Genomic DNA, 26252 nt, shown 5'->3' with positions numbered 1-26252 from the left:
GGAAAGCAGCACAGGACATTATTTCACTAAACACGGGTTAGAAAAGAGCAGTCTGGCTACCCTCTGACCCAACACACACACACACACACACACACACACACACACACAGAGGCATACAAAAACTCATTCATATTTTAAAAAAAGTAAATAAGAGTGCAATGAGATGCAAAGATAAGAACCTGCACATACATATTTTTGTCTGCAGCCTGTTCTCACTGCATGTGTGTGTGTGTGTGTCTCTGTGTGTGCGTTATTCCTCGTGATATCCCCTGGGAGCAAGAGCGTGTCATGGAAAGAAAATCAGATGATAAGATGGAATCAACACTGCTCCTGTACACGAAACACCTCAGGAGGCCGAGAGTCACATCAGATCGAGTTTGCAATTTCAAATAAACACGTGTTTCTTTTTTTATCTTCATCAAGTACCAGATGCTGCAGTTTACCACATTAGCACAAGCAGACCGTGTCATGTGATAAGTCAGTTGCTGAGCTGTTTTTTTTTTTTTTTTTTAAAGCTGAAATTATAGAGAGATGTTCCTGGTTTGAGGCTGTAGTTTGTCGTGTCACCCTTTTCTGTATGTGAAGGTTTTACTGATGACCTCTGTTCATCTTCACTGGTGCAGTTTTCTTGTTTGCCATCAGTCATCATGACTTTCAAGATTTTTCCTGTTTCCTTTTTGACATAACATTGCAGTGTTAAGTTCTGTAAACTACAGTCTAGACATGCAGCAACACACGAGTTATATTCATATGAAAGAGCAAAAAAAAAACAAAAAACGTGTCATCTTGTGTCACAAACATGTGAAAGTTACCAGTTTCATGAGTTTTTAGATGAAACATCAGAGATGCCCAGCAGAGGGCAGTGTTGAGTTTTATTATGAGCAATGGAGAGAAAAGGAGAAACAGAGATAAACTCTATACTAAAGCTTTTTCTCTGAAGACAACTCAGGTTGTTTTTGACAGATATTGTTTGGAAATAACCTACAAGAAGTTTTAGCCAACATAGATAATCCCCTCAAACGTTTCTTCACTAGAATTTAATACAGCACTGAATATGTTGTAGAAAAACTTTTAACTTACTCTGAAACTCTATCCTCGTTTCTCTCAGCATTTTCCAAACGCAGACAAAGACCAAAAGTACAAGTTAGACATAACAGTGACCTGATAAAATAGAGTTTGACAGGAGATGAATTGTTGCTGAATATGACCTCTAAATAAGCATTTATTCAAACACAGAAATAGAAAACGAATTGTAAATATACAAAAGGTAAATATGTGGTCAGCTTTAAACGGTGTTACAGAAATGCTGATTTACTCCAGAAGCACAAAAATGTAAATTTACTCAGAGAAAACGTTTACCATTGTAGCTGTGTGTGTGTGTGTGTGTGTGCGTGCGCGCACTAGTGTGTGTCCGTCTCTGTGTGTCACCCTGTTGTGTTACTGTCATCTGATATCTGCAGAGGAGAATATTTCTCTTTTATGTTGAGTTGCCTTAGAAAAAAGAACATGATTTAATGTACACACACACACACACACACACACACACACACACACACACACACACACACACACACACACACACACACACACACACACAAAGGACAGGCTGCTCAGCTCCACCACACGAATTATGTTAAAGAGAGGAGTGAGACGTGAGAAAATGTCTCTGCTTATCTTCTTTCTTCTTCTCTTCCTTTTCTCATCAGGATGTGGATTTAGCCAACTCCAGCTTCCTTATATCCCTCTTATCCTGTGTGGCGCCTGCCTCTCCTCTTTTCCCCTGCAGTGACAGATATGTTATGAGCTGAGCTTGAAGCTCGGGATCCTTACACATCACTCATGGTTCTTCCCGGCCGATCAGAGATGTTGTTAAACGACGTGGCTTTACTTGCTTTTGATGTAAATATCTTAAAACGTAAAGGTTTTTAAAAAAAATTGGGGTTTCCTCCAGCGGCCACTTTAGCACTGGAAGCCGTGGTAATGAGTGAGTTTGCAGCGCCTTCAGCCTCAGTGTGTGTGTGTGTGTGTGTGTGTGTGTGTGTGTGTGTGTGTGTGTGTGTGTGTGTGTGTGTGTGTGTGTGTGTGTGTGTGTGTGTGTGTGGCAGAATAATTTTCTTTGCTGGGCACGCAGTTTTTAAAGTTTAAAAAAAATATTGTGTAAAAACTTGTAATGGAAACAGACCCTCATGGAGCTCTTCAGATTTAACGGTTTGCTTATGCATTTAAAGGGTGCAGCTTTGATGCTTTTGACTCTGGTGCCACATTATGGAGGTTCAGAGCTCCTAAATGAACACAGATGAAAATGCAAAAGACAAAAGACCATTTTATATGCTGCTTGATGAATATTTTTGGATTCCCCAACAGCTTCATGTGTTTTGCACAAGCCCGGTCCAGAGAGTAAAGATGAGCGGAAGCATTGATGTGGGTCGTAAAGAAGACAAAAAGTTTTACACTCATAAAAACTAACTTTTCAAATGTTTTGATTTATCAATGAAATATGTTGAACACATGCAAACGTAACTAAATGAGCCCGACTGGTTTACCTTTCGGACAATTTTATGAACTGATATTGGCGCAGATATGTCGTTATCGGCGTATGTGTGGTTCTATACCAAATCTTTTTTTTTTTTACAGTGCAGAAAAAGATGCTCGGGGTAATTTAGAAAGCATTCGGACAATAAACGTAGTTAGACTGAACAAACCCCGTTTCCAAAAACAGTTGTGCCGTCGTGTAAAATGTAAATAAAAAAACAAATGTGACTACTTGCTAAATTATTGTAAACCCATATTTAATTGCAAATAGAGCAAAGACAGTATAAATAATGTTGAAATTTTAGTCTCAAAAAATCTGCATTCTGTTTTTATTTACATGTTGTACAGCGTGGCAGCTTTTTTTGGGGGGGAAACTGGGTTGTAAAATATCCTTCCTCTATTATATACCTATTGTATTGATATGTAGTTTTTTTTTCTTTCTTTTTTTTCCATAGTATCTGTGTCTACGCCATATGTGTGGCATAAACAGACACACACACATCCTACTAGCACAGAGCGTATCTTCCAGTCAGTTTCTACCTGCTGGACTCGGACCAGCGTGAACAGACAGCCCTTCAGTTTACAGTATGTGTGGTCTGATTGCGTCATCGCAGTCAGTCGGCCCAGACAGTGGCATCGATGCGTGTGAAGACTTAAGAGGAGGTGTGAGGGGAAAACTTTTCTTTTTTTTTTTGCCAAAACAGGAAATTAGGGGGATGTAGATGTCGGCTCGAGGTCACGTGCACGTTTTCAATTGCAGTCTTTGTTTGTGCGTGAGAGAGAGAGAGAGAGAGAGAGAGAGAGAGAGAAGTGCCTTCTGTTTTTGCTTTCTGTTGACCTTTTAAGTTTCCATCAATCTTTGTTGTCTTTTTTCCCCCCCTCAATATATATATATATATATATATATACATACATATATATATATATATATATATATATATATAATTTTTTTCCTCTTTTCACGTCTACAAAACTTGCAACACGTAGTTGAATTTTGTCCCGACAAAAGACCATTTTGAAGCTGTCAAACTGATTTGAAGAGGGAGAAATAGGAGGAGGAGAGGTGAGCGCTGCGCTGCGGCGTGATTGGCAGGCTGACCTTTTGTTCCCGCCCCTTCTTGGTAACTGCTGCCTGATGGGGGCGTGTCACTATGGAAACTGAGCTGTGTGTGTGTGTGTGTGTGTGTGTGTGTGTGTGTGTGTGTGTGTGTGTGTGTGTGTGAGATAGATTGGAACTTCCTAGTCAGTGTGTGGAGGAGTGTGTGTGAGAAAGAGGGAGAGCTGCGGGACATTTACTTCACAGCTCAGGTGTGTGTGTGTGTGTGTGTGTTTGTTTGTGTGTGTTTGTGTGTGTGTGTGTGTGTGTGTGTGTGTGTGTGTGTGTGTGTGTGGCACAGACTTGCTGAGGCATGGCTCCTTCCAAGTCAGCTGTCTGCATGCATTTCCTGTCCTAAATAGCTCCTGAAGAAGCTCCGTCAGCGTCGGCGCACGTGTGCATGTCAGCGAGTTGTGTTTTTTTTTGTTTTTTTTGTCGGCGGTGCAGACATGTAGATCGAGCAGTCGGCGGGTTTCCTCCTCTCTGAGAGGAGAGCAGGATGAGCCTGAGGAAGAGGCTCTCCTTCAAGCGGGTCTGGAACTTCAATACAGTGAGTAGCAGCCACACACACACTCAGTGCTTCACAGGTGGTACTTATGGAGAGACGGTAGGAAGTGAAGGGAGGGAGAGACGCTGAATTTGACTTCAAATATTTCCCCTGATTTACCAGCCGAAGGTTTTAATGAAAAAAACAAAAAAAACAAACAAAAAAAAAAAAAAACAGTCTTGCTGTAATGATGTAAAAGTGCCACAAGTGGAAAAACTTAGCAGCCAGTCACAACAACAAAAATCTGCATTTGTTTTCCCCTTTGGCCGCCATTGATTTTGTACTTTATTTTTCAGAGAAGTATTGAACTGTGAGGAGGGAAAAATGGTGATAGTGTGAATGTTTATTCAGAGCAAACGTGGTGTCGTTCTGAAAGACAGGAGGTCGGTGGGGGACAGATGGACAAAGGAGGAGACGGTTACCTACAGCGAAGTGCACTGGGAAAACAAACGGACAGGAGGAGGATGAAGACAAAACGAGGGAAGGAGGAGGTTGTAGATCCTCCTGGGACCAAAAAAAAAAAAAGTTGAAGTGAACAAGTCACCCTGTGTGTTGGTTTTCAAGAAAGGAGGTGCGTGTGCAGATGAAGTGGGACAGAAGGAAAGAAAAGACTTAACAGGATTTTGAAAGCGGCTCCGGGCTGTTTGTCCTCCTCTCGACAAGCCAGATGTCTGAGAGACGTACAGAAATGGAGCCGTATGGTTTCGTACGTTTCACCTCGAAGGCGCTTTGTCAAAGAGAGAAAACACAGCTGTGAGACAACGGAAAGGTGCCGAGTCAGCGCTCTCCTTTTCTTGTGAATTGTTTTTTGCTTAATTTGGCGTGTCGGCTGGCGTTCAGAGGGTTATTCCACCAGGTAGAGTCGTGTTTACGTCTCGTTCCCTCGTTCCTCCGTCCCTCCGTCCGTCTGCTTTTCGGGCAACAGGCCAAGTAAAACAAGACATTTATCAGCGGCTCAGCCTCTGAGTCACATCTCCTGTGTGGCTCTATTGTAGGGAAACAAACACGATCCGCGTTCCTTCCTTTCACGCAGAGTGGATATTGATTCGGGGGAGAGTTGCAGGGATTTCGAAGGTTTCGTCCAAGAGAAGCTCACAGGGGATTTCACTTTTGGGGAAAAAAAAAAAAAAGAACAGAAAAAGGGGAGTTTTTAAAATGTTTGCGGGGACGTTGAAATGTAAAAACACACAAGGGGCCATTGACACTCAGTTCGGCTCCGTGTCTGTCATTTATGTTTTTAAAAAAACTCTTAAATCAAAGTTGTTTCCATCTCGGAGGGTGACGCGGAGAGCGTCCTCGCTCGTCCTCTCAGCTGCTCGTCCCCATTTGTCACACTTTCTGCATCATTAGAGAAACTAATCGGCTTGTTCGCCTCATCCTTTCCTCCCGACTTAAGCTACGTTGAAGCTAAGCGGTTTCATGACTGCCAACTCTGGCGGGATGACTCCGCCGCTCTCAATGGCAGCTACTATTCACCTCATATTCAAAAGTAAACACACTGCAGGCACACACACATTGAGGCTGTTGGCCCGGATGTGGATGTGTGTGTGTGTGTGTGTGTGTGTGTGTGTGTGTGTGTGTGTGTGTGTGTGTGTGTGTTTGAAGGCATTGCAGTCATGGAAATCGGCATCGTGAGTTCTTTGTCACCTTTTAAGGACACTGTGTGTGTGTGTGTGTGTGTGTGTGTGTGTGTGTGTGTGTGTGTGTGTGTGTGCGTGTGTGTGGTGTGTGTGTGTGTGCGTGTGTGTGTGTGCGTGTGCGTGTCATTTGTTCAGTTATAGGTGTGGCCTCCTGTAGTAACGGCGGTGTTTACAGACGCATGAGTAGATTCGGACATGTTCCAGTCACTTTTATTTTATTTTTTTACATTATACAGTAAAATCCTGACTGGAGGTGGCAGCTACATCCCAGTGATGGAGCCAGGAAAAGATTCCTGTGGTACAAACAGTGTTGTCTTTGTGTGTGTGTGTGTGTGTGTGTGTGTGTGTGTGTGTGTGTGTGTGTGTGTGTGTGTGTGCGCGCTCTTATGTTATCCCTCACAGTTTCACCCACAGATGGACATTTCACTTCACCCTGTTCAGTGTTACTACCCGCTCTGCGTGTCATCCTATCAAACACAATGTCTTTTTCCATCGTCGCACACACACACACACACACACACACACACACACACACACACACACACACACACACACACACACACACATGACGGGACATTTGGGAAACTTGAGATTGTCTCAGTGGACTTTTATGGCCTTTTTTAAAGTATTAATATTATGATAACTGTGAGAGTTAACAGTTGTAAATTGTATGCTGTGTTTAAACGTGAAGTTCAGGCTTCTTAACAGATGATGTAAGCTGCCCATTCCCCACAAATCACAGCTAATAAAGCGCTTGGGACCTGAACTACACACACACACACACACACACACACACACACACACACACACACACACAGACCCAACAGAAGCAGACCAGGCGTGTGGCTACAAGGTGGTATTTTACGTTGAGCAGGAAGTAAACAAACCTGTTTGGACGAGTAGACAAAAACAGTAATGTTTTCGTAAACCACACATAATCCATATTCTAACTGATCAACACCCCGTTCCCACGGAAACCAGTTGCATCTTGTATGTGTGTGAAGCAGGTTTCTCTATAAATGTAGAGATCCTGATGAGCCACAAGTTGGAACAAGAAAAGAAAAGGGAAATGTCCCTGGACGTCGTGTTCAGACCAGGGTGTGTTGGGCGTTCATGTGATTCAGCTCGTCTTATCTTCAGTGAGGTGGGTGTCGCAGTGATGTGGGCTCGTTACGTAACGGTCTAAAACACTTCTCCGTGCTGTCAAGGCTGCTTTGATTACCAAAACAATGTTGAAGCTCTTCACAGAGTTCCAGGATTTATATTAATGGAGGGAAGCACGCTCTAAAGTTGTGATTTGTTGTTTCAATGTCGATCAGCTGGTCACTAACCAAAGGACTCGAAACTACACTGATAAATAATTTTCCAGTTCTTTCAAAAATATGTGTCATTATATACTAAAACATTGTTATTGGTATTATCCTAAAAATTGCGATATTGTTCGGGCTCTGGACTACTTCTCTTATTTCCTACGAAGACATTACGTCATTGTGGTAATTGGCAGCACAAATATCCTCGTGGACTGATATATTTACAGTACATGATCTGAGGTTTTGTAAAATCCTGACGTTTATCATCCAAAGGACAAAAAAAAAAAAACACTGTACAAAGTGTTGTATTGTAATTCTGTTAAATGGCAGATTACTTCAGTAACAGCTGTCATTTTGATTTACATGTTAGTAAGACAGACTGTAAAATATCTGACTTATATCACCTGCTAGTGAGGTTTGTTTGCACATTATTACATCTTTGCAGTTAAGATTTTATTTTGAAATTGCAGGATTTTCCATTGTGCAGATTCTTAAGTTGTTTTGTGTCCTGAACTCCAAAATGTAATAAAAAAAACATCTTAACAAACTCTATCTAGGGAAGTTTCAGTGGTAAAGAAGGTTTTTACATGTTTATTAATAAGAAATAACACAGTACTGACAGCTCTGTCTGAATTCACCAAATTCATAACCACACACACAATCTGAGGTTTGGCTTGCGACCTTTTTTTTGTTTCTTTTTTTTTTATCCACAAATTTAGAAACCGTTATCGTGAACATCAGTCATGTGCTGCTGCGTCGGTTTCTGCCGCTGGGTGTATTTACGTCATAAAAAAACCCACTAATATCTGTGAACAAAAAGCAGACAATAGCAGGTCAGTAAATCCGCACCGTCGGTAATACGAGAGCTTACTGAGTTTGAAACCAGCACCGGCTGAAAGAAGCACACACGAGGCCGAATGCGGTGGCAGGACTTCTTTTTGCTGGCGACGGCGGGAGATTCATTCGATGATTCTCGGTTATCGATAGCGTTTTCCAGCTGCATGCGTCTCTGTGCAGACTGGGTGAGAAGTTGAGCCGGGAATGTCTGGAAAACCCCAGTCATTTTCTGTGGGCTGTCAGGAATGAGCAGGACCTGCCAAGAAGGGAGAGAGAAAAAGGGGAAACACCACTCGAATGAGTGAGGAGAGTCTGAAGGAGGGATGGGAGGATGAAGATGATGAGCGACAAAACAAGAGGAAGAACGATTTTTTTTGTGAGGAGTGGAAAGAGAGAGTGGGAGAGAGGAGGAAAAACAAACAAAAGGAAGGAGAGAGTGAAATTAGGTTAGAGGGGAGTTAAGTGAGTAAAAAAAAAAAAAAAAAAGAGGAGAGGAATTGGGGCCTCGATGAGGCTCCACCACAGCCTGCGTCTGGAAGTGATCACAGTGGAGCTGAATATGAGGGAACACATTCCCCCACACACACATTCCCCCCCACACACACACTCACACACACACACACACACACACACACACACACACACACACACACACACACACACACACACACACACACACACACACACACACACACACACACACACACACACACACACACACACACACACACACACACACACACACACACAGAAGAATGCACCCTACACACAAAAGACACATCTCTACCAGATGTTGGCCACATGCATACGATACTGTAGGACGTCTTAACACACAAGTGAAACTTGCATGTAGGTTAAGAGGCAGAATATATTGAAATGTGTAATCAGTGTAAAGATCCGGTAACCGGCTCGCTCGTCCATCCCGACCACAATCATCCGCTATAAAAAAAAGTCTCCATCGAAACTCTTTCTCGTCCGCCGGGTGCCAACGTCGACTCTTAGAGGGACGGTCGGAGATACTTAATCCCGGTGATTACAGCCGGCCGTGCCATCTGGGCAGGAAATGGCCAAGACGCTCTTCGAATGAAAAGCAGCAAACATATGCTGCACCGAAAGGGGTCAACTCAATTAATTAGATTTACCTCCTTTTAAAAGACTCTGCTGGATTTATATATGTTCCAGGTTTTTCATTACAGATTAAAGATTTTTCCAAAGTAAAAAAAAAAAAGTAGTAGTTCATACTTTCATACGTACAAACATCTGGGAGTGTTTTTTTTTACTTGTATTGTTGTAACGTGATTACAGTTTTAGACTCCTGGTAAAAATCAGACCAGAGAATCAGTCGTCTCCTGACGGTATAAACTGGAGTTAACGTATTTAAACTACTAGAAGCTTCTATTTTTTTTTTAAATTTTAGCGTCAGTTTCAGTTTCTAGTCATTTCTTTTGTTTTGAACACAAGTGCGTACTCCCACAATAATGATCTTTTACTTCATCCTGTGTGCTTTTGTTCTCACCGATACTGAACTCTTCATCCACATTTGTTCCTAAAACTAAATGTAAATGTAAATTGCTGTTAGTCATCTTAAGAAATTCAGAGTGAAATAACTGCAGCTATACGAAGATTTACCCAAGCTGCTGTGCAACCTAAAAAAAAAAAAAGATTTTCTATTTGATTGTCAGGACCTGCTGCAGACACACTGCTGCTCAGACTTGACTTTCAATATGATAATATCTTTAAAAAAAAATGAATTTAAGCTCTTATTTATTGACTTTTTTGTTTTGTTTGTTTTGTTTTGTACTTGTTTTGGTTTCTCCTGCATTGAAATAGGGGGGAAACCACATGATTTCTCAGAAACAAAGTTGAAGCATGTCTAACAAATGAGCATAAAATAAACCATCCGTCAGACTCCCTCGTGTCAGCGCTGAGTAGCGATAAGCTAATTTCCAAATGTAAATGTGCCACAGAAAAGAAGCGATGTTTCTGCTCACGTAGGACGAAGCCGGTCATCAGATTAGTGGGCAGATTAACGGCATCACAATCCTTCAGATTGACGATGAGGCTCAGTGTTGATCTTCATCCAGAGAGTCTTCCTCTCTTCCTCCCTTTTTGTCGGCTCCTCTCCTTCTTTACTTTCTGACTCGCACAACGTTTCATTGTTCCAGAGTTACATTAGTGATGTCTGTGTTGAATGATCTCATCCCAGCTCAGCATGTCTGGGATCAAAATCACCGCAGTGTGTGTGTTTCTGTGTTTCTGTGTGCTGTTTTTTGGGTCTCTGTCGGTGGGAAATATGATTTTCATCTGTGTTTTGTGTGAGTGAAAAATGTTGTGGCAGAAAATTCGAGTAGATTAAATGCAGGTTTGTTATCTTGCTGCATGTTAAAACTGCATCTACGGTGATTGCGAGATACGCGAGCAAACATCGCACTTCACTGTGAAATCGAGGGTAGAGGACCCCTTTTTCACCTTTTCACACTCTCACACACACACACACACACACACACACACACACACACACACACACACACACACACACACACAACAGTAAGCCCCACCCCTCCCTGGAGGTTGCAGAGCCAGCACAGCCAGTTCACAGATGATTCCACCCACACAGAAGACAATGAGTGTGGGAGCTAACCTGACTGTGTCCTCATGTGAGAATGTGTGTGTGTGTGTGTGATAATGAGGCCGGTCCTGTTAGAAGCACCAGTCAGTCTGTGTGGTCAGACGTGCACCACGCGGCCCTCCTGCCTCCCGTGTGAAGCGTGATTTGAACGTGTGTCACCTGTGATGAAGGAAGATCCTAATCCATGTCTCTCTGTGCTTCTTTTTTACAGTCTGCTGCAGTCTCTGATGGAGGTGAGTAGATACGCCTTTTACAGCCTTTAACACTGTAGATATCCGTGGTAGTAATCTCAGGTTCTTTAGTTGTTATGATCAACTTCAAGTAGCCTGAAAAGGAATGAAATACTGAACATTGAGTGTTGTTGTTCTGTTTTTCTAAGTGCACGTCCATAGTTAAAATATCTGTCTGCTTTCTCCGACTTTAAAAACATCTACAGGCGGTCTGGTTTGACTTGCTCTGCATCTGCTCCACCTCCTCCTGCTCTGCTGCTGCTGCAGGCTACAACCTATAGACTTGACTCACATTTGCAAACATGTGCGCAGACGCAGCGCAGCATGAGAAACAGAAAAAGATGTTTAATTTACAGGGAAAGATGATTTTCTGACAGACTGGCATCTTTTTTTTTTAAATGCTCTACAAATTTTTTAGTACTTCGATACAACAGCTACTATCTAAAAGTTCTATATTACCGTTGTGTATGAGGTAAATCTTCAAATAAAGAAAGCTCCACAAGCTGGAAACATAACTCGTAATTCCTCCTAGATGTTCTTGGTTTTGCACAAATAAAAAGTGACAAGAAAATTGTGTTTACAGTCCATGCTTACATCGCTGTTTTACCACACATCTTCTTCAGGACGACGTTTAAACCGTCGTCATGTCGTGTTGCATTGGAACCGATTTGAGGTGAACTGTTTTGGCTCGTAGGCGATGAACATGTGGCAGCAACAACAAAAAGTCTTCTTCTGGCGCTCTTAACACCTCGCAGAGCACATTTATGGCAGATGGGAGATAAAGGGGAAGAAGAGGAGGTGAGAAAACAGGACAAAAGGCGTATAGAATTTCACGGTAGACATGTTTACAATCAGCTCCAATGCGTGAGTGTTTAAGGCCACTTACTCACACCACACGTCTCTGGAAGAAAGAGCGTGTTGTTCCAGAGCTTTCCCCTCCTCGCACATGTGATGTCGGGAGCATGTGAGGGACTGTTGGACATGTTTCGGGGTTCCTCCTCAGTCGGGAGGAACATAGTTCACCGACACCACGATGAAGAACCTATAAGTGTTTCTGCATCGTTTCTGCGTTGTTTCAGTTTAAAGTTATCATTCGTATTGTTGGAAGTATTCAGAGAAAACTTGAGTGAAGGAGAAGAGGAGGATAGTTTGACGGTTTAGTCACGCTGCAGGTTTTGGAGTGGAGAAACTGCCCAACTCTGTGACGGCTGAATAATGAATGTTATCTTATCTGAAGGAATTCTGCACGACTGAGCTGACAACAAGTGAGCTGACACGTCTGTGAGACACCCGTTAAAAGTAGTTCTTGTTTGTTTTTTTTTATCTCTATGCGAGCAGCGATAAAGCGACAGACCTGGCAAACAGTCATCGTTCAAGTGCGTTCATTTTGTTCTGTGTTAAAATTGCAGAAGACGATCGTATTTGGACTCCTGAGAAAACTAACTAACTCGGTTTTAGAGAGTTTTTCTGACTTTTTAGAGCAAAAAATAACAAAAACCTGTCAAAAAAAAAGTTTAAATATGGACAAATAATGCTTCAATTTAGGATATTTCACGCACAAATAAGCTAAAAACTCAGCTGTAGGTGCTGATTTTGATGAAGCGATCAAACCTGGAGTATTTACTGACAGATGTTGAAGCTTCTCTGAAGTCTTCTCTGAGCTTCTGAACTTTCTGATCCCCCCTCGTGTGTGTGTGTGTGTGTGTGTGTGTGTGTGTGTGTGTGTGTGTGTGTGTGTGTGTGTGTGTGTGTGTGTGTGTCTGTCTCTCTCTATGGGGGATACAGGCCTCATTAGTCCCAATAGTGGCCTTCCTTAACAGGTTCCTCATCAATACTGCATCGTGTGTTTGTGTGTTTGTGTGTGTGTGTGTGTGTGTGTGTGTGTGTGTGTGTGTGTGTGTGTGTGTGTGTGTGCATATGCGTTTTTAGTTCCTTCCTCCATCGACTGAATTATTCATCATCTTGAGCGCGGTGTGTGCTTGTATCACTTACCTAGCTGGAAGCTCACAGAACTGTGTGTGTGTGTGTGTGTGTGTGTGTGTGTGTGTGTGTGTGTGTGTGTGTGTGTGTGTGTGTGTGTGTGTGTGTGTGTGTGTGTGCGCTCATCACCACCACCTCCAGCCTCTCTCTCTCTCTCTCTCTCTCTCTCTCTCTCTCTCTCTCCTTCATATCTCCTTCTTCTTGTTTCCCTCCTTCTCTCTCTTCCTCCCTGTGATGTCAGCTGTGTGTGCGTGTGTGTGTGTGTGTGTGTGTGTGTGTGTGTCTGTGTGTGTGTGTGTGTGTGTGTGTGTGACCTTTCCTGCACTGTGTGTTTGAGTTAGTGAGGGTGAGTATGGATGGAGGGGCTTGGTTACCCCTCAGGATTCGCTACCTGCCCCGCTGGCACCACAGCGGCTCCTACCAGCTCTACCCAGGTGAGGAGGAAAGTTTCCACTTCAGACATTTATCACAGCAGAAGGCTTCAGAGTTGAATATCTGCTTAGTGACTGAAGTTCAGGAGGAATCTCTGATGGTTTAATTAGCCCGTCTGCACGCATATAAGGCAGCTGCTGGTGTTGTTGTGAGTCTGTCTGTTGTGCTCGCGGTGTTGTTGTGAGTCTCTTCTTCATTACACAAGAAGAAAAAAGTGAATTAGAGTTTGGCTTCTCTGCAATTGCTTTCCTTCTTATTAGATTTTCTCCGGTCTGCTATTATGCAAGTCGAACTGTTTACGGATCTCTCTTGAGACATCTGTTTTTTTTGGTTCCAGAATTATACCCTTTGTGAAATGTACATTTAAATAATATACTAAAGGACACAGTAGTCCTACTTCAAGTTCAAGGCAATAAAACAACTCTTGTTGATATTTATTAAGAGTTTATCACACATAATACTCAATTTAACTTCCTGGATGTGGACTCTGTGGGTGTGGTTGGATTACATTTTACAACGGTCATCCCATTTTTGATTAAATTTTTTCTAAATCCTGATTAATTCACTGAAGTATGTTACATCACCTTTTTTCCTGTGAAGCTTTGCCCTTTTCTAAAACGATGTAAAGAGCACTGACAAAAGCAAAAAATACACAAGTTGAGTTTTATTCTTGTGGCTGTTTGGTTTGTCTGTTGGCATAACTGAGGAGTTATTGAAAGACAGGGAAAATTCTCTTATTTTGAAAAGGTGAAAATTAGAGAATCAAAAAGACATGATACAACACATTTGTATGAAATAGACGCTCCTTGTTTTGTTTTTAAAGCTTCATATTAGTTTTGATGCCATTTTGTTTTATTATTGTTGTATTATCGTCTCTGTGGATCAACCGGCTTGTGGTCAACTCTTGTGCCAATGAACAGGATACGAGGTTTAAATAATAATAATAATAATGGATAAATGTTCGATTAGCTGTTTACTATGCTGCTGAAAAGGGAAGTGGACTGAATGAAAAAAAATCCTCAATGTGAAAACTGCCATTGATAAATTGTGAATAACCTGAATTCACAATGGTTTATTCATTAATAGCTTATTTTCCAAGTTTTGAACCCCTCAGGACTTCGGCTGTGTACGGGACGCCGGCCTTTCAGGCTTATTTTTAACTGGATGTGCGTCGTCTCGGGCACCTGATGTCGTTCCTCTGGCTGTTCTTGTATTTAGTTTTATCTCCACTTTCAGTTTATCAGACCTGAAGCGCTCTTCTTGTTATTTTGCGGCTTCTCTTCTTTGGCCTCCATCCCGGCCTCCTGATCTCGCCTTGAGGAACGAGGACGCGCTCCGGTGGGAAAAAATAGGCGATTTCTTAGATGTGCTGCGACTTTTCTTCAGAATAATTACGCAATGGAGCAAAACAAAAACTCCTTACGTGAAGTATGAAAATAGCTCTTATTACTATTTGAGAGAATGTACAATGCTGCTGCCGGGAGGCTTTTTAAAACTTAGGACACCTCTGTTGCACTATTAAATAAAGTTTGCTCGTGACGTTATCTTTTTCAATGTTTTCATTTATTGGTTTCCTGTGAAAGTTCATCACGATGATATGATCATCCTCACACAACTAGATTACTGTTTAGTCATGATATAATGTCTAACTTTAGCGCAGACTTCTTTTGATTGAGCATCCGCCTAATTATTGTAGATGTAATTTTTACATGTATTTCCTATATTGTGATTCACAAGTGTCGTATGTCAACACTTAGACAGAACGAGGAGGAGGAGGTCTCACTGGTCTCAGCATCATGGGACGCACTCAGGGCTCACTGGTCCCAGGCTGCTGATAGTGCTGCCTTCAGGTGCTTTAAATCCTCCGTAGAAAGCAAAGAGACTTCTTATTAACACGAGAAAAAGCGCTGAATTATCTTTTTTATCGATTTTGGTGTAAAAATCAAACTGGGGTACGTTCACACTGTTTGACGTTGTGTGCGTTTCCGTGAACAGAGCTGAACAGCGTGGAGCTGCAGGGCTGCAGCAGCGACAACAGTCTGAACAGTAATGCCAGCCTGCCCAGCGTCCAGAGCCACCGGCGCCACACCGAGAGGAGAGTGGCCAGCTGGGCCGTCTGCTTCGAGAGGCTGCTGCAGGACCCCGTGGGAGTGCGCTACTTCTCGGTACTGCTCGCGACCAGATCCAGATCCCTCCTCACGATTAAAATAACTTTAATCCCAATCTTTCTTAATTTTGTAGTCTCAGAAAAGTTGTTGTTTTGTTGTCAGCTGATGTTAGTTCAAATCCCAGATCTGTTAAAATCCGCTGAAATGTTGTACTTTAAAGATTTTTTTTTTAGCCACATTTGAATTGTATGCTGCGTTCAAACTATTTCATATCAAGCTAATAACTTGTTGTCTGACAAATTAGTTTATTCTATTTTTATTGTGTAATTTCTTAAACGAAATCTGCCTTTGCGCAAGTAATTTTTCAGAATGTAAAACATACACTGTATTATTGGGAAGTTTCTTTTAACATTATGTGTGTAGTTTCTCTTGTTTTACATTTAATTCTTTTGCTGCAGGAGTTCCTAAAGAAAGAGTTCAGCGAGGAGAACATCCTCTTCTGGCAGGCTTGTGAGTTCTTCAGCCATGTTCCCGAGAACGACAACAAGCAGGTAACAAGACGCACAACACATCCATTCCCACGGCAGCGAGAGAAGATTTCATGTGTTCATCGGCTCTTTCTGTTGCTCTTCGTCTCTTCCTCCTCCTCCTCCTCCTCCTCCTCCTCCTCCTCCAGCTCTCTCAGCGCGCCCGGGAGATCTACAACAGCTTCCTGTCCAGTAAAGCCACGACGCCGGTCAACATAGACAGTCAGGCTCAGCTCGCCGATGACATCCTCAATGCCCCGAAACCCGACATGTTCAGGGAGCAGCAGCTGCAGGTAGCGTTCGCACCACACACAAAGAAAGCTTTTTACCGAACTCTCCAACCGGCGAGCGGCCACTTCCGTCCACGGAGGAACAACTCCGGCTAATTTACAGTCATTTTATCTGCCGATTAACGAGCAGCGTCCGATAAATGAATAGCAGGAAGCTTCTGCCAGACCTCTGAACTCCCTCGTCACAGGAAAGTGAAAAGATGCTTTCGCTGAGGTGCGAATTCATTATTACTCATAAAACTGAATCAAAACAAACCCCTATTGAAAATGTACTAGTGTGGCAGCGCTGTCAAGCATCCAGGGCCTGAATGGATCTCTTAGATGTGCCTGTTTGTTCAGAGGGGCAGAATTGCGGAAAAGCTCTTTTGATTTTCAACAGCTGAGCTCAGATGCTGAAACCGATAAGAGTCACAAGGCGAGGAGGATATCCTCCCCATCGTCCTCCATGCTTTTTTTTTTTACACATCAAACGTCCGCACATATACTTTTAAAGATTCACACACAACAAAGAAAAGAGCTCCTCCAGAACTCCCCCAGGCTCCTCAGCATCTCGTGGCACCGTTGACGTAAGACTTCCACACCTATGCCGAATCGAACATGCAAATATAAATACATGCTCACATGAATCCATATTACATGTCGTGCTCTTCCTCCTCGGCCCCTTTCAATCATCTTTTGTATTCCTTTCCTGTCCGACTCTCCTGAATCCAATCTCCAATCTCTTCCTCCGTTTTCTTCCCTCTTCGTCCCTTCAGATCTTCAACCTGATGAAGTTCGACAGTTACACTCGCTTCCTCAAGTCTCTGCTGTACCAGGAGTGCATGGTGGCGGAGGTGGAGGGCCGGCCGCTGCCCGACCCGTACCACATCCCCAGCAGCCCCACCTCCAAACACAGCACCACCGGCTCCGACCGCTCCAACCTCTCCACTCACAAGAAGGTAACGCAGCCTTTCACTCTGCAGTGCAGTCAAATGAGAAGAGATGATGATGTTTGTCTGTGTCTACTTATCTTTATTCATATTATTACGATAATTATTATTATTATTATCCTCATTCTGTCCGAACAATCGGTTGTGGAGCCCAAACTGTTGGGGGTGCAAAGAAGAAATTTTAATTAAAGCTAGCGAGCACCGAAAATTATTTTCTTGAAAGATTCGACACATGTCAACCACTAGGGGGCACTACAATAAAGATGAATAACTCGTGAACCCTACGTCGCACGTTCAAATGCCGTAAATCCACGCGTTCCTTTCATACGGCTGCATCTGCTGGTATAGGCCCCGCCCACGTCCGCCTTTAAGGCTGTCAACCTCCTTGTCAATCATTTTTCCTTTTTTGTGTTTTATAGGAGGACAAAAAGAGCAAATCAGGTCGGTCCTTAAACGAGGACAGTCGGGATGATTCGGGAGACCGGAGGAAAGGCATGTTCTTCTCGTGGTCGCGCAACAGGAGCTTCGGCAAAGGCCCCAAGAAGCGAGAGCTGACCGACTTCAACTACAGTCTGTATTTTTTTTAATTTTGTTTTTTCAATTTCTAAGACTTCTTTCAGTTGAATTGTTAAGTGCAAAAGAAAACAAAATTAGAACAATTACGACACTGTTGCTCAGGGGTGTCAAACATACGGCCCGCGGGCCGGATCCGGCCCACCAGGGGGTCCAGCTCGGCCCGCCGGATGACTTTGCTAAGTGTGAAAATTACAGAAAGACATAAATTGCATTTCTATGAGAATATGGAGGTTTATGAGTACAAACGTTTTGTTATTTTTTTTTTAATCGATCCAGTAATTGCTTCAAAAACAGCGTAAATGCGACGTCTGCTCCGGAGGCAGCCGCGCTCGCTGCTCGCTTTGTGACGCGTTTGACGTCAAACGCGTCACAAAGCGAGGGAATCTGCAGAGGAGAGCCGGGGCAGATAAACAGTGGGCTGATGTCTGACTTTTTGGTCTTTATGTTTCTAGTTTATTGTAGAAAGACCTTAAAACAGGGTTTATCATCCAAAAACCTTCACCAATGATTTAAACAAAGAGAAATATTGTCGTTATGTATGCGTTATTATGCTATGATTTTACTGGTCTGGCTCACTTGAGATCAAAGTGGGCAGTATGTGGCCCCTTAACTAAAGTGAGTTTGACATCCCTGCTGTTGCTGGTTTTGACAGCAAAGATCACCATACAATCATTCTTTAAAGTTGATCTGACGGTGGTTTCCCTTTCGGAGCTGTTGGCAGTGGATATATTCCACAATCTGCCCTACGGGCTGATGTATGACTTCATGAAACACACAGCACATGTTCACTTCTAAGTTTGAACAGAAAGCGTTTTTCTGTTTTGCTAATGAGCGCACTGTTTCTTTTTTAGATTTCTCCGGCAGCAACGGTCGGCGTGAGTCGCAGGGTTCGCTGTCTTCGGGGGCGAGTCTGGAGCTCGGGACGTCGAGTTCAGGGAGGAACGAGGTCAGAACGCAGATCATCTGTTTAGACACGAGTCACGCCAACGTGGAGCGGCTCTAACGTCATCTTCTTCCTCTCGCTTGAATGACCTTTTCTGCTTTTGAAATCAAATAAAAACATCAAGAATAATGACACGATAATAAATCATGTCAGACTGTCTGTTTGTTCTCTTCTTATTGTTCTAACCCGACTCTCGCCGGCTCATCTAATCTCCCATCCCTCGTGTCTTGTCTCTTGTTTTGTCCGTCCCAGGATGTTTGTCGTGGTGCAGTATCAGCGTCAGCAGAGCGAGGAGGGGGCAGCGCCCCCTTGAGGCAGTGTAACATCAGCTTGCCGGACGGCTCGTGTTGCTCTGTGCCGCTGAGGGCCGGCGTGTCCATCAGGGACCTCCTGCTGGGCCTCTGTGAGAAGCTCTGCATCAACCTGGCAGCTATCGACCTCTTCCTGGTCGGAGGGGAGAAGGTACGACATGGAAAGATCTGCGCAAATCAAAACAATGACACGAGCAAACAAAACTATTAAGTCTGGCCCGGTTTCTTTCCTTACAGCAAGCAGCTAATTACAATTGTAAGCTGCATTAATCCGTTTTTTTTTTTTATGTGTAATGTGAATTAACACCCGACTCTGCAGGTCGAGCACATTTGTGCCTTTCAGGATATTGCTTTACGTTTTATGTTCTGCAACTTTACTGTTTTGATTCCTTCTCAACGCTCCATAAAGCAACAATTTTCAAACATTTTCTAAATCTCAACTTTACATGGTTCCACATGGCAAAAAGAATAGTGATTACCACGACAGTGGGAGTCGGACTGGGAGCGATATTAAAAGTTTCATGATGAATTTGCTCCGTTTTCCTTTTTGTGTCTCTCAGCCACTTGTTTTGGACCAGGACTGTTTGACACTGTGCTCTCGAGATCTCCGACTAGAAAAACGCACTCTCTTCAGGTACGGTAACACAAACAGTCTGGCTGCTGTAAAACTTCAAAGTAAAACTTCCAAACTTTTAACACAATAAGAAGCGGGTCCATATCAACCTGGTTTACACTATTTCCGCTGTCTCTCTTCTTTTTCTAGACTCGACTTGGTCCCCATCAATCGTTCAGTGGGTCTGAAGGCGAAGCCCACGAAGCCGGTGACGGAGGTCCTCCGGCCCGTGGTGGCCAAATACGGCCTGCACCTCTCTGACTTGGTGGCGCGCATCGTAAGAGCTTTCTTCAGGCTGCAGACAGACAGGCGGTGTATGACATCAAACTCTCATCAAATGTGTGTGTGTGTGTGTGTGTGTGTGTGTGTGTGTGTGATGCAGAGCGGCGAGTCGGAGCCTTTAGATCTCGGTCTTCCCATTTCCAACCTGGACGGGCTCCGAGTGGTTTTAGACACAGCAGAACACGCTCCCGGGAAAGGTACGAGGAAAAACAAAAACAACAACAACCACACACGGCGTACGATGATTTGTTGTCTCGTATGAGCAGAATTTACTTCCCTTCATTTTCTCTTCTTTTTCCCCGTCGTGCGGCAGACAAACAGAAAAGCTCAACTCCCTCCAAGAGTCACCTCCCGGCCTCCGCCAGCAGAAACCAGTCGACCACAGTAAGATGTCCTCCGTCTTCTTCCCCTCTCGCTCCGGAATGTCCCGTAACCCCCCGAATGTCTCCACCGCCTGGTTGATGATGTCACGCTACTAAGTGTCTCCTCTCGCTGTCTCCAGTCACCCGTGTCTGTTCGCAGCGATGTTAAACTGTGCGCAGGTGTATTGTGTGTGTGTGTGTGTATTGTGTGTGCGTGTGTGTGTGTGTGTGTGGACAGTTGCTATTGGGGGTGGTGGTGGGGGGGACCGAGCGCCCCCCCCACCACCACCCCCGTCACACTGTCCAAGTTCCTAATGTTCCATTTTTGTGGCCTGCCTGTGGCCGAATGCATCATCAACTTCTCCCTCTGGTTTGCTGGTTCTCTATTTTTTTTTTTCTTCTATAACAAAACCCACTTTTGTCAGACGAGAGCAGCTTCAGCTTTTTGTCGAACCGCAGAGAAGTTCGTCTGTGCACCTGGAAAAAAACCGCAGAACTTTAGGTTGCTGTCTCGTTTTTGTTGTTGTTTTTTTTTATTCTCGTCACTTTTAACCTAAAAGAAGCTGAATCGGCAGAAGTGCTAGTTTCTGACGCTCTCGGTTGATTTAAAAAAATTTTTTTTTATAGAGGCTTTCTGTGAATCTGTGTTTTTTTTTGTTGTTGTTTTTTTTTCCTACTTTGTAGTGCAGCTCTGAGTAGTGGATAGTCGGTCCCTCTGGTCTCTCTGGTGTGTGTAACTCTCAGCTACACGTTGATGATGCTTAGTACACAAAGTGGACATTAGGGTTGTCTGAATGGAACATTCCACCTGTCGTTGGTTCACTATAAATGTTTTTCAGAAGAATTTACCTCGATGTGTGTCGTCGTTTATCAAACACAAAACCAAATAACGATCATAAACATTGTGATCCCATCTATTCTCCAAAAACAGCCCCGATCACTCAAACTCATCCACATCGAATATGATCAGTCAACCTCCTCACCATCAGCGGCGACTTGTTGTCATGACGTTTACCCCCCCCCCCCTCCACACACACACACACACACACACACACACACACCCCCCCACACACTCTTGCTCCACCATGATTCACGTGGGCTCTCGTGTCCCGCTCCGCTCTCCTTGTGGCCCCCAGGGCGAGGACAGGCCGTCAGGGAAAGCTGGCACAGCCCACCCCCATGGGGAAAACGGCAAGGCCGGGCCCAGCCCTGACACAAGCAGCCAGCCCTTACCCAACCACTCTGTCTCTCTCCATAAGGCTCCGGAGAAACGAAAGCAGAAAAAGATTAATATAGACGAAGCTGAAGGTAAAAACTGAACGACCTCCCTCCCTCCCTCTCTCTCTCTCCCTCTCTCTCCCCCCCTCTCCCTCCCTCTCTTGTATTTTCTGTCGCTGTGTTGCTGTGATCACACTAACCCTTCTGCCTGCCTGCAGTACTGCAGAGCACCAAATGCTTTCAAAGCTAGCGAGCTACGTGTAGCACAGTCACCTCTGCTTATCCTGAATGTAGCTTTGACTTGTCTAATGGATTAATACACACGTTGCTGCATGTTTACTGGATTACAGATGTGTGTTTCATTCCTGTGTGTTCACATGCATGTACGTGTGCATATGTTTATTTGTGTTTGTGTGTATGTACGTTGTGTGTGTGTGTGTGTGTGCGTGCGCCTGCAGAGTTCTTCGACCTCATATCCAAAGCTCAGAGCAACCGAGCAGACGACCAGCGAGGCCTGCTAAACAAAAGCGACCTGCAGCTTCCAGACTTTCTGCGCCTGTCACCGGGGGCAACCAACCAGACTGCTCCTCCTCCTTACGACCCTGAGCCCAGTTGCTCCACCCCTAATTCCCGTAACCCCAACAACGGCAGCTTCCCTAGCAGCGGTCGCCGGGGCAACAAGGCGAACAGCAACGACCGAGGAGGAGGAGGAGGAGGAGGAAGAGGCGGCACCCACTTGCTCAACGCGAGCCATCAGTCCCAGAGCTTGGACTCTGCACTGGGCAGTGAGAGAGGAGGGGGCAGGAAAGCCAGAGCACCTCCTCCTTTTCCCGGCACCGTCTCCCCCATCCACCCGACCCACGGCGCTCAGCGCGGCCTCCTCCAGGAGTCTGGCAGGGGAGAATCAGTCCAGATGCTGGAGGAGGACACCCTCTCTGATCTGACTCTGGTGGGAGAGGGGGACATTAACAGCCCCAGCCTCAACTACGTCACTCCCTCGGCCTTGCAGTGCAAACCCCACCCTCACCCCCACCCCCGACCCCGACAACAAGCACAGGACGGTCGGCCCAGCTCAGGTACCTCCCCCGTGTGAACTCTTCAAACTTTTGAACTTTCACCTCTTCCTTTTCACCTGACTGCGAGTGGGACCCGAAAAAAACCAACTAAAGTCAGTTTGAAATGACTTGTTGGCCCCAGAATGCATCTGGATCTCCTCCCTTTCACCAGAAAACATGTCAGTTTAACAAATCCCAGATCTGTGTAAAAAGAAATAGACACAACTGTAAATGTAAAATAAAAAATAAAAAAAATAGATCTGACACCTTAACAACACACATTAGGAATTAAAGTTCGCAGTGAACATAGTGAGTTGATTTGGAGACGTACGCACGACCTTGCGGCCGGTAGATTTACTGTAAGTCCACGACAGACTGAAAATCAAAGAGTTCGGACACAAAGAGAAGAAAGATGGATGCATTGCTCTCTGACATCTTCCCTGCGTGGTGTGTGTCTGTGTGAACTTCTAAGCGGACTTGTTGTGGATTTTCTCCGGAGACGTGAGCTCGAGGACGAAATATTGGTGACGACCGGTGCCAAACTCCCTCCTCCACCCCCTCCCCTCCCCTCCCCCCACTCCTCCACCCTCCTCCTCCGCGATGACAGAGTCTAACAATGCACTTTAGCCAATTACAAACAAGACTTTACACTTTTTTTTCCTTTTTTTTTAAACCACATTTTATTTCTTTAACCTTTCTAAATGTCTGTTTCACGCTACAGGTGGTTCAGAGAAACAAACCACATCTGCTAACGATCACTAGACCTGCCACACTCATAGTAGCTTTCCAATACTGCACATATAACTGATATTTTCTACTTATTACGTGATTCTAGGCACAGTGCATGCTGACACGGCAACCCTGACCCCACGAACGCAAACACATGCCGCGGGACCACGAACACACACACTCGCTCAGCTGTTCTCTATCTTCGCAAAGCACAGTACGTTCAGTGTTTCCACCGCAGGTCTCAACCTCGGGCACTTCTCGTGTCACTCATAAAAAAATAATCTAAAAACAAGAGCGTGGCCGGGGTTCGTACATGCAACGCTGGTCTCTGACCAAATGATCCAGAAACGTCTGCACTGACTAAACGGGCAGATTTTGAGATTTATTTTTTTTTATTTGTACAACATTTCATTTTGGGTCAACGACGCTCCGAGCTGCCTTTCTGCTGCCTGCAGGGTCTCATCTGGCAAAATTAGACAAAATGAGTCAAAACCGTGTCAATTTCTAAAAGCTCTACTTCACTTCCTGTGCTATATTATCAAGAAGACATTAATTTATCCCTCATTCTCTTCAACTTTACCGCCTATCAGTTAGAAGTATTAATTTGTATATAGTCTACTTTGTGAAACCACCATATTGCTGTAGTCGGTGTTGAATTGCGATGCAGCTCTGCTGTTTCTTCAGTTGTGTTACAATAGGAATCAATTCTCCTCTATTCTGTTCCGTTGACTGTACTGTCTGTAAATAGATCAAATAAATGTTTTAGGGGTTGAACTCTCTCTGTAGCCTCGTGAGCAGCCTCTTCTTTCTTCTTTTTAGACTTTCAAATAATATCTAATTTGTTCTATTTGTTCTGTTCCTCACTTCGACCTTCCTCTACCTCTCTCTGCCTGCAGGTTGTGTTTACGTGTACTTCGTCATCAAAGTTTGAAGGAAGTTTTTTTTAATTTTTTTATTTTTTATATACGTATCTGTCTAAAAGAAATATCACCAAGGGACGGGCCGATGTTCGGATTTAGCCTCGTAGTTTAAAGTACACACAAAGTGAGATTTACAACACTTTCAGTTTATCTTGGGGAATTTCCTGAATCCCCCCAAAAAATCCTAAAACTTCTGACAGTTGCTTAAGAGGTTTTTGTTTTTTTTCCATATCCAAGCTAAACTGTTACGTAACACAACATATGCCCTTGTTAACTGCTAAAAACATGAACCAAAGAATATATGTATATATTTCAAGTTTTGGTACATACAGTATATTGTATCATTTTAATTTTTTAGTATTTCCTATTTTTACTGATTATTTCCATTATTGATTGCTCTGAGGATTATTGACTGTTTATTATTGATCTGTTAGCTGTTTGTTTGTTTTTTTTAAATTCTGAAAATTTTGAAAAATGTCACTCTGTGCTTCGCAAACTTTTGTCTACAACCGAAATATATTCAGTTTATTATCACGGAGAACGAAAGGAACCAGAAAATATTCACATTTAAGAAGCTGAAATCAGAGAATTTTAGGATTTATTCATTAAAGAAATTAAAGTAATTTTTTTTTTTACCCAAAATAATGCATTAATAGTTTGCTTGCTGTTACAAAATGAGCAAAGACAGCTGCCACTCAGGAAACAGGTTATCATCCTTTTTTATTTTTTATTTTAATCACATGTTTTAATCAAATGGTTAAACAAGTCTTTCAGGATTGTGTGAATGTTTTCAGAACAGCTGTAAGTGTTGTTGAACAACCTGTTAAATATTATTTTAAACACAGGATGCTCAGAGTTCAACATGAAACTAACAAAAATAGGATTTAATGATCCATCAGCATAGAAAGCAGTTCAATGGGCTCCACCAGCTACAACATCCAAATGCTGCTTAACATACTCATTCGTCAGTAGCAATAACTCCCTAATATAATATATGAATTTTAAATGATAAATATTTGTTTCACTTTTCATTTTCATAAAGCAGCCTTACATTTTGGTGATTGTATTTCTGTATTTCTCTTCTTCACTTCACCTCTAATGTTATACTTTCTGTTAACTGCTTTTACTTCAGTAAAATGTCTTCAGTGCTTCTTCCACCAATAGAAAATAACTATCGTAGCCAGTATTGTTAATATCTCAAAGTTGTCAGACTCAACTTTCTTAATGGCGATTGACCAACAGCTCCTCGATTTAAAAATCGGCTTCGACAACGTTGACAGATTCTTCGATTTATATTTTCTGTGTCCGTCAGTTGAACCTCTTCTATATATCTTACTTGATATTCCTGTCTGCTCTCTGTCGCCTCTTCTCTCTCTCTGTGTGTGTGTGTGTGTGTGTGTGTGTGTGTGTGTGTGTGTGTGTGTGTGTGTGTGTGTGTGTGTCTTTGCAGGACAGGGCTTTTGTTTTGGGGCACAAAGGCTTTTGGGGGCGACCGGTCTATTAGCTATGCATGGCTTCCCCCTCGACTCAATGCCTTGTTAGGCCAGCTTTTTTCATGCCGGGCTCTTTGGTAGCCCGCAAACAAAACCCGGTTGTCTTTCTTCCTCATAGTCGTGCAAACACACACACACACACACACACACACACACACACACACACACACACACACACACAAACAGGCACACGGATACTCATTTCCACTTCACGCATGCATGCGTGCGCTCGCGTGGAAACACAGTCGGTCTGATATCTGCTGGTATCTTCCTGCATCACACGATGATCTCGTTCTGTGGCGGTTTTCCCGTTAGAATAACTCTTCATTGTTTGTCACCTGTGTTTGTGTTTCCTCCGGGACCAACATGTGACAACAGCAGCAACTGATTTTCAGTTAACCCGGTCCCATGTAATGATGAAAAAAAAAACACGTCTGAACAGATCAAATATGTTCTCCAGCTTGAATTGATCTTCTTTCATGAAAATCAAGTTTCTGTCCAAGTGAGATAGAAGTAATTACCAGACGGCTCTCGTCTCAAACAATTCCCAGTAAAACAGCAGAAACAGCAACTCTGAAGACGGCAGATAACCGCAGTGTTTCCTTTTGTGGTATTACGAACCCAAGGATCAAAAAAAGAGCTTTGTGGAGACCTTAAAACTCA

At 43.5% G+C, this 26252-nt stretch overlaps 1 protein-coding gene across 5 annotated transcripts in view; it reads left to right on the top strand.

The window, feature by feature from the left end:
- Positions 1–23961, top strand: part of rgs12b (regulator of G protein signaling 12b) — a 40199-nt gene extending 16238 nt beyond the window's left edge. For 3 of the 5 annotated variants that reach the window (XM_069165979.1, XM_069165980.1, XM_069165978.1), the window contains exons 6-19: positions 10803–10824; positions 15229–15398; positions 15800–15892; positions 16018–16161; positions 16914–17096; positions 17507–17657; positions 18515–18609; positions 18859–19068; positions 19478–19551; positions 19681–19807; positions 19913–20009; positions 20126–20196; positions 21311–21482; positions 21851–23961. In XM_069165979.1, coding sequence (XP_069022080.1) covers positions 10803–10824; positions 15229–15398; positions 15800–15892; positions 16018–16161; positions 16914–17096; positions 17507–17657; positions 18515–18609; positions 18859–19068; positions 19478–19551; positions 19681–19807; positions 19913–20009; positions 20126–20196; positions 21311–21482; positions 21851–22485 — 2244 coding nt within the window. In that variant the 3' untranslated portion in view covers positions 22486–23961. The remainder of the gene's footprint in view (positions 1–10802; positions 10825–15228; positions 15399–15799; positions 15893–16017; positions 16162–16913; positions 17097–17506; positions 17658–18514; positions 18610–18858; positions 19069–19477; positions 19552–19680; positions 19808–19912; positions 20010–20125; positions 20197–21310; positions 21483–21850) is intronic. The other 2 variants (XM_069165981.1, XM_069165982.1) reach the window with 2 other exon arrangements.
- Positions 23962–26252: the final 2291 nt, after the last annotated feature.

Source organism: Embiotoca jacksoni, unplaced genomic scaffold (genome assembly GCF_022577435.1).
Source record: "Embiotoca jacksoni isolate LCO1_2020_lvr unplaced genomic scaffold, fEmbJac1.0.p SCAF_36, whole genome shotgun sequence".
Taxonomy (NCBI): domain Eukaryota; kingdom Metazoa; phylum Chordata; class Actinopteri; family Embiotocidae; genus Embiotoca; species Embiotoca jacksoni.
Note: the sequence above shows the minus strand (reverse complement) of the source record. Positions and strands in the feature narration are given on the sequence as shown.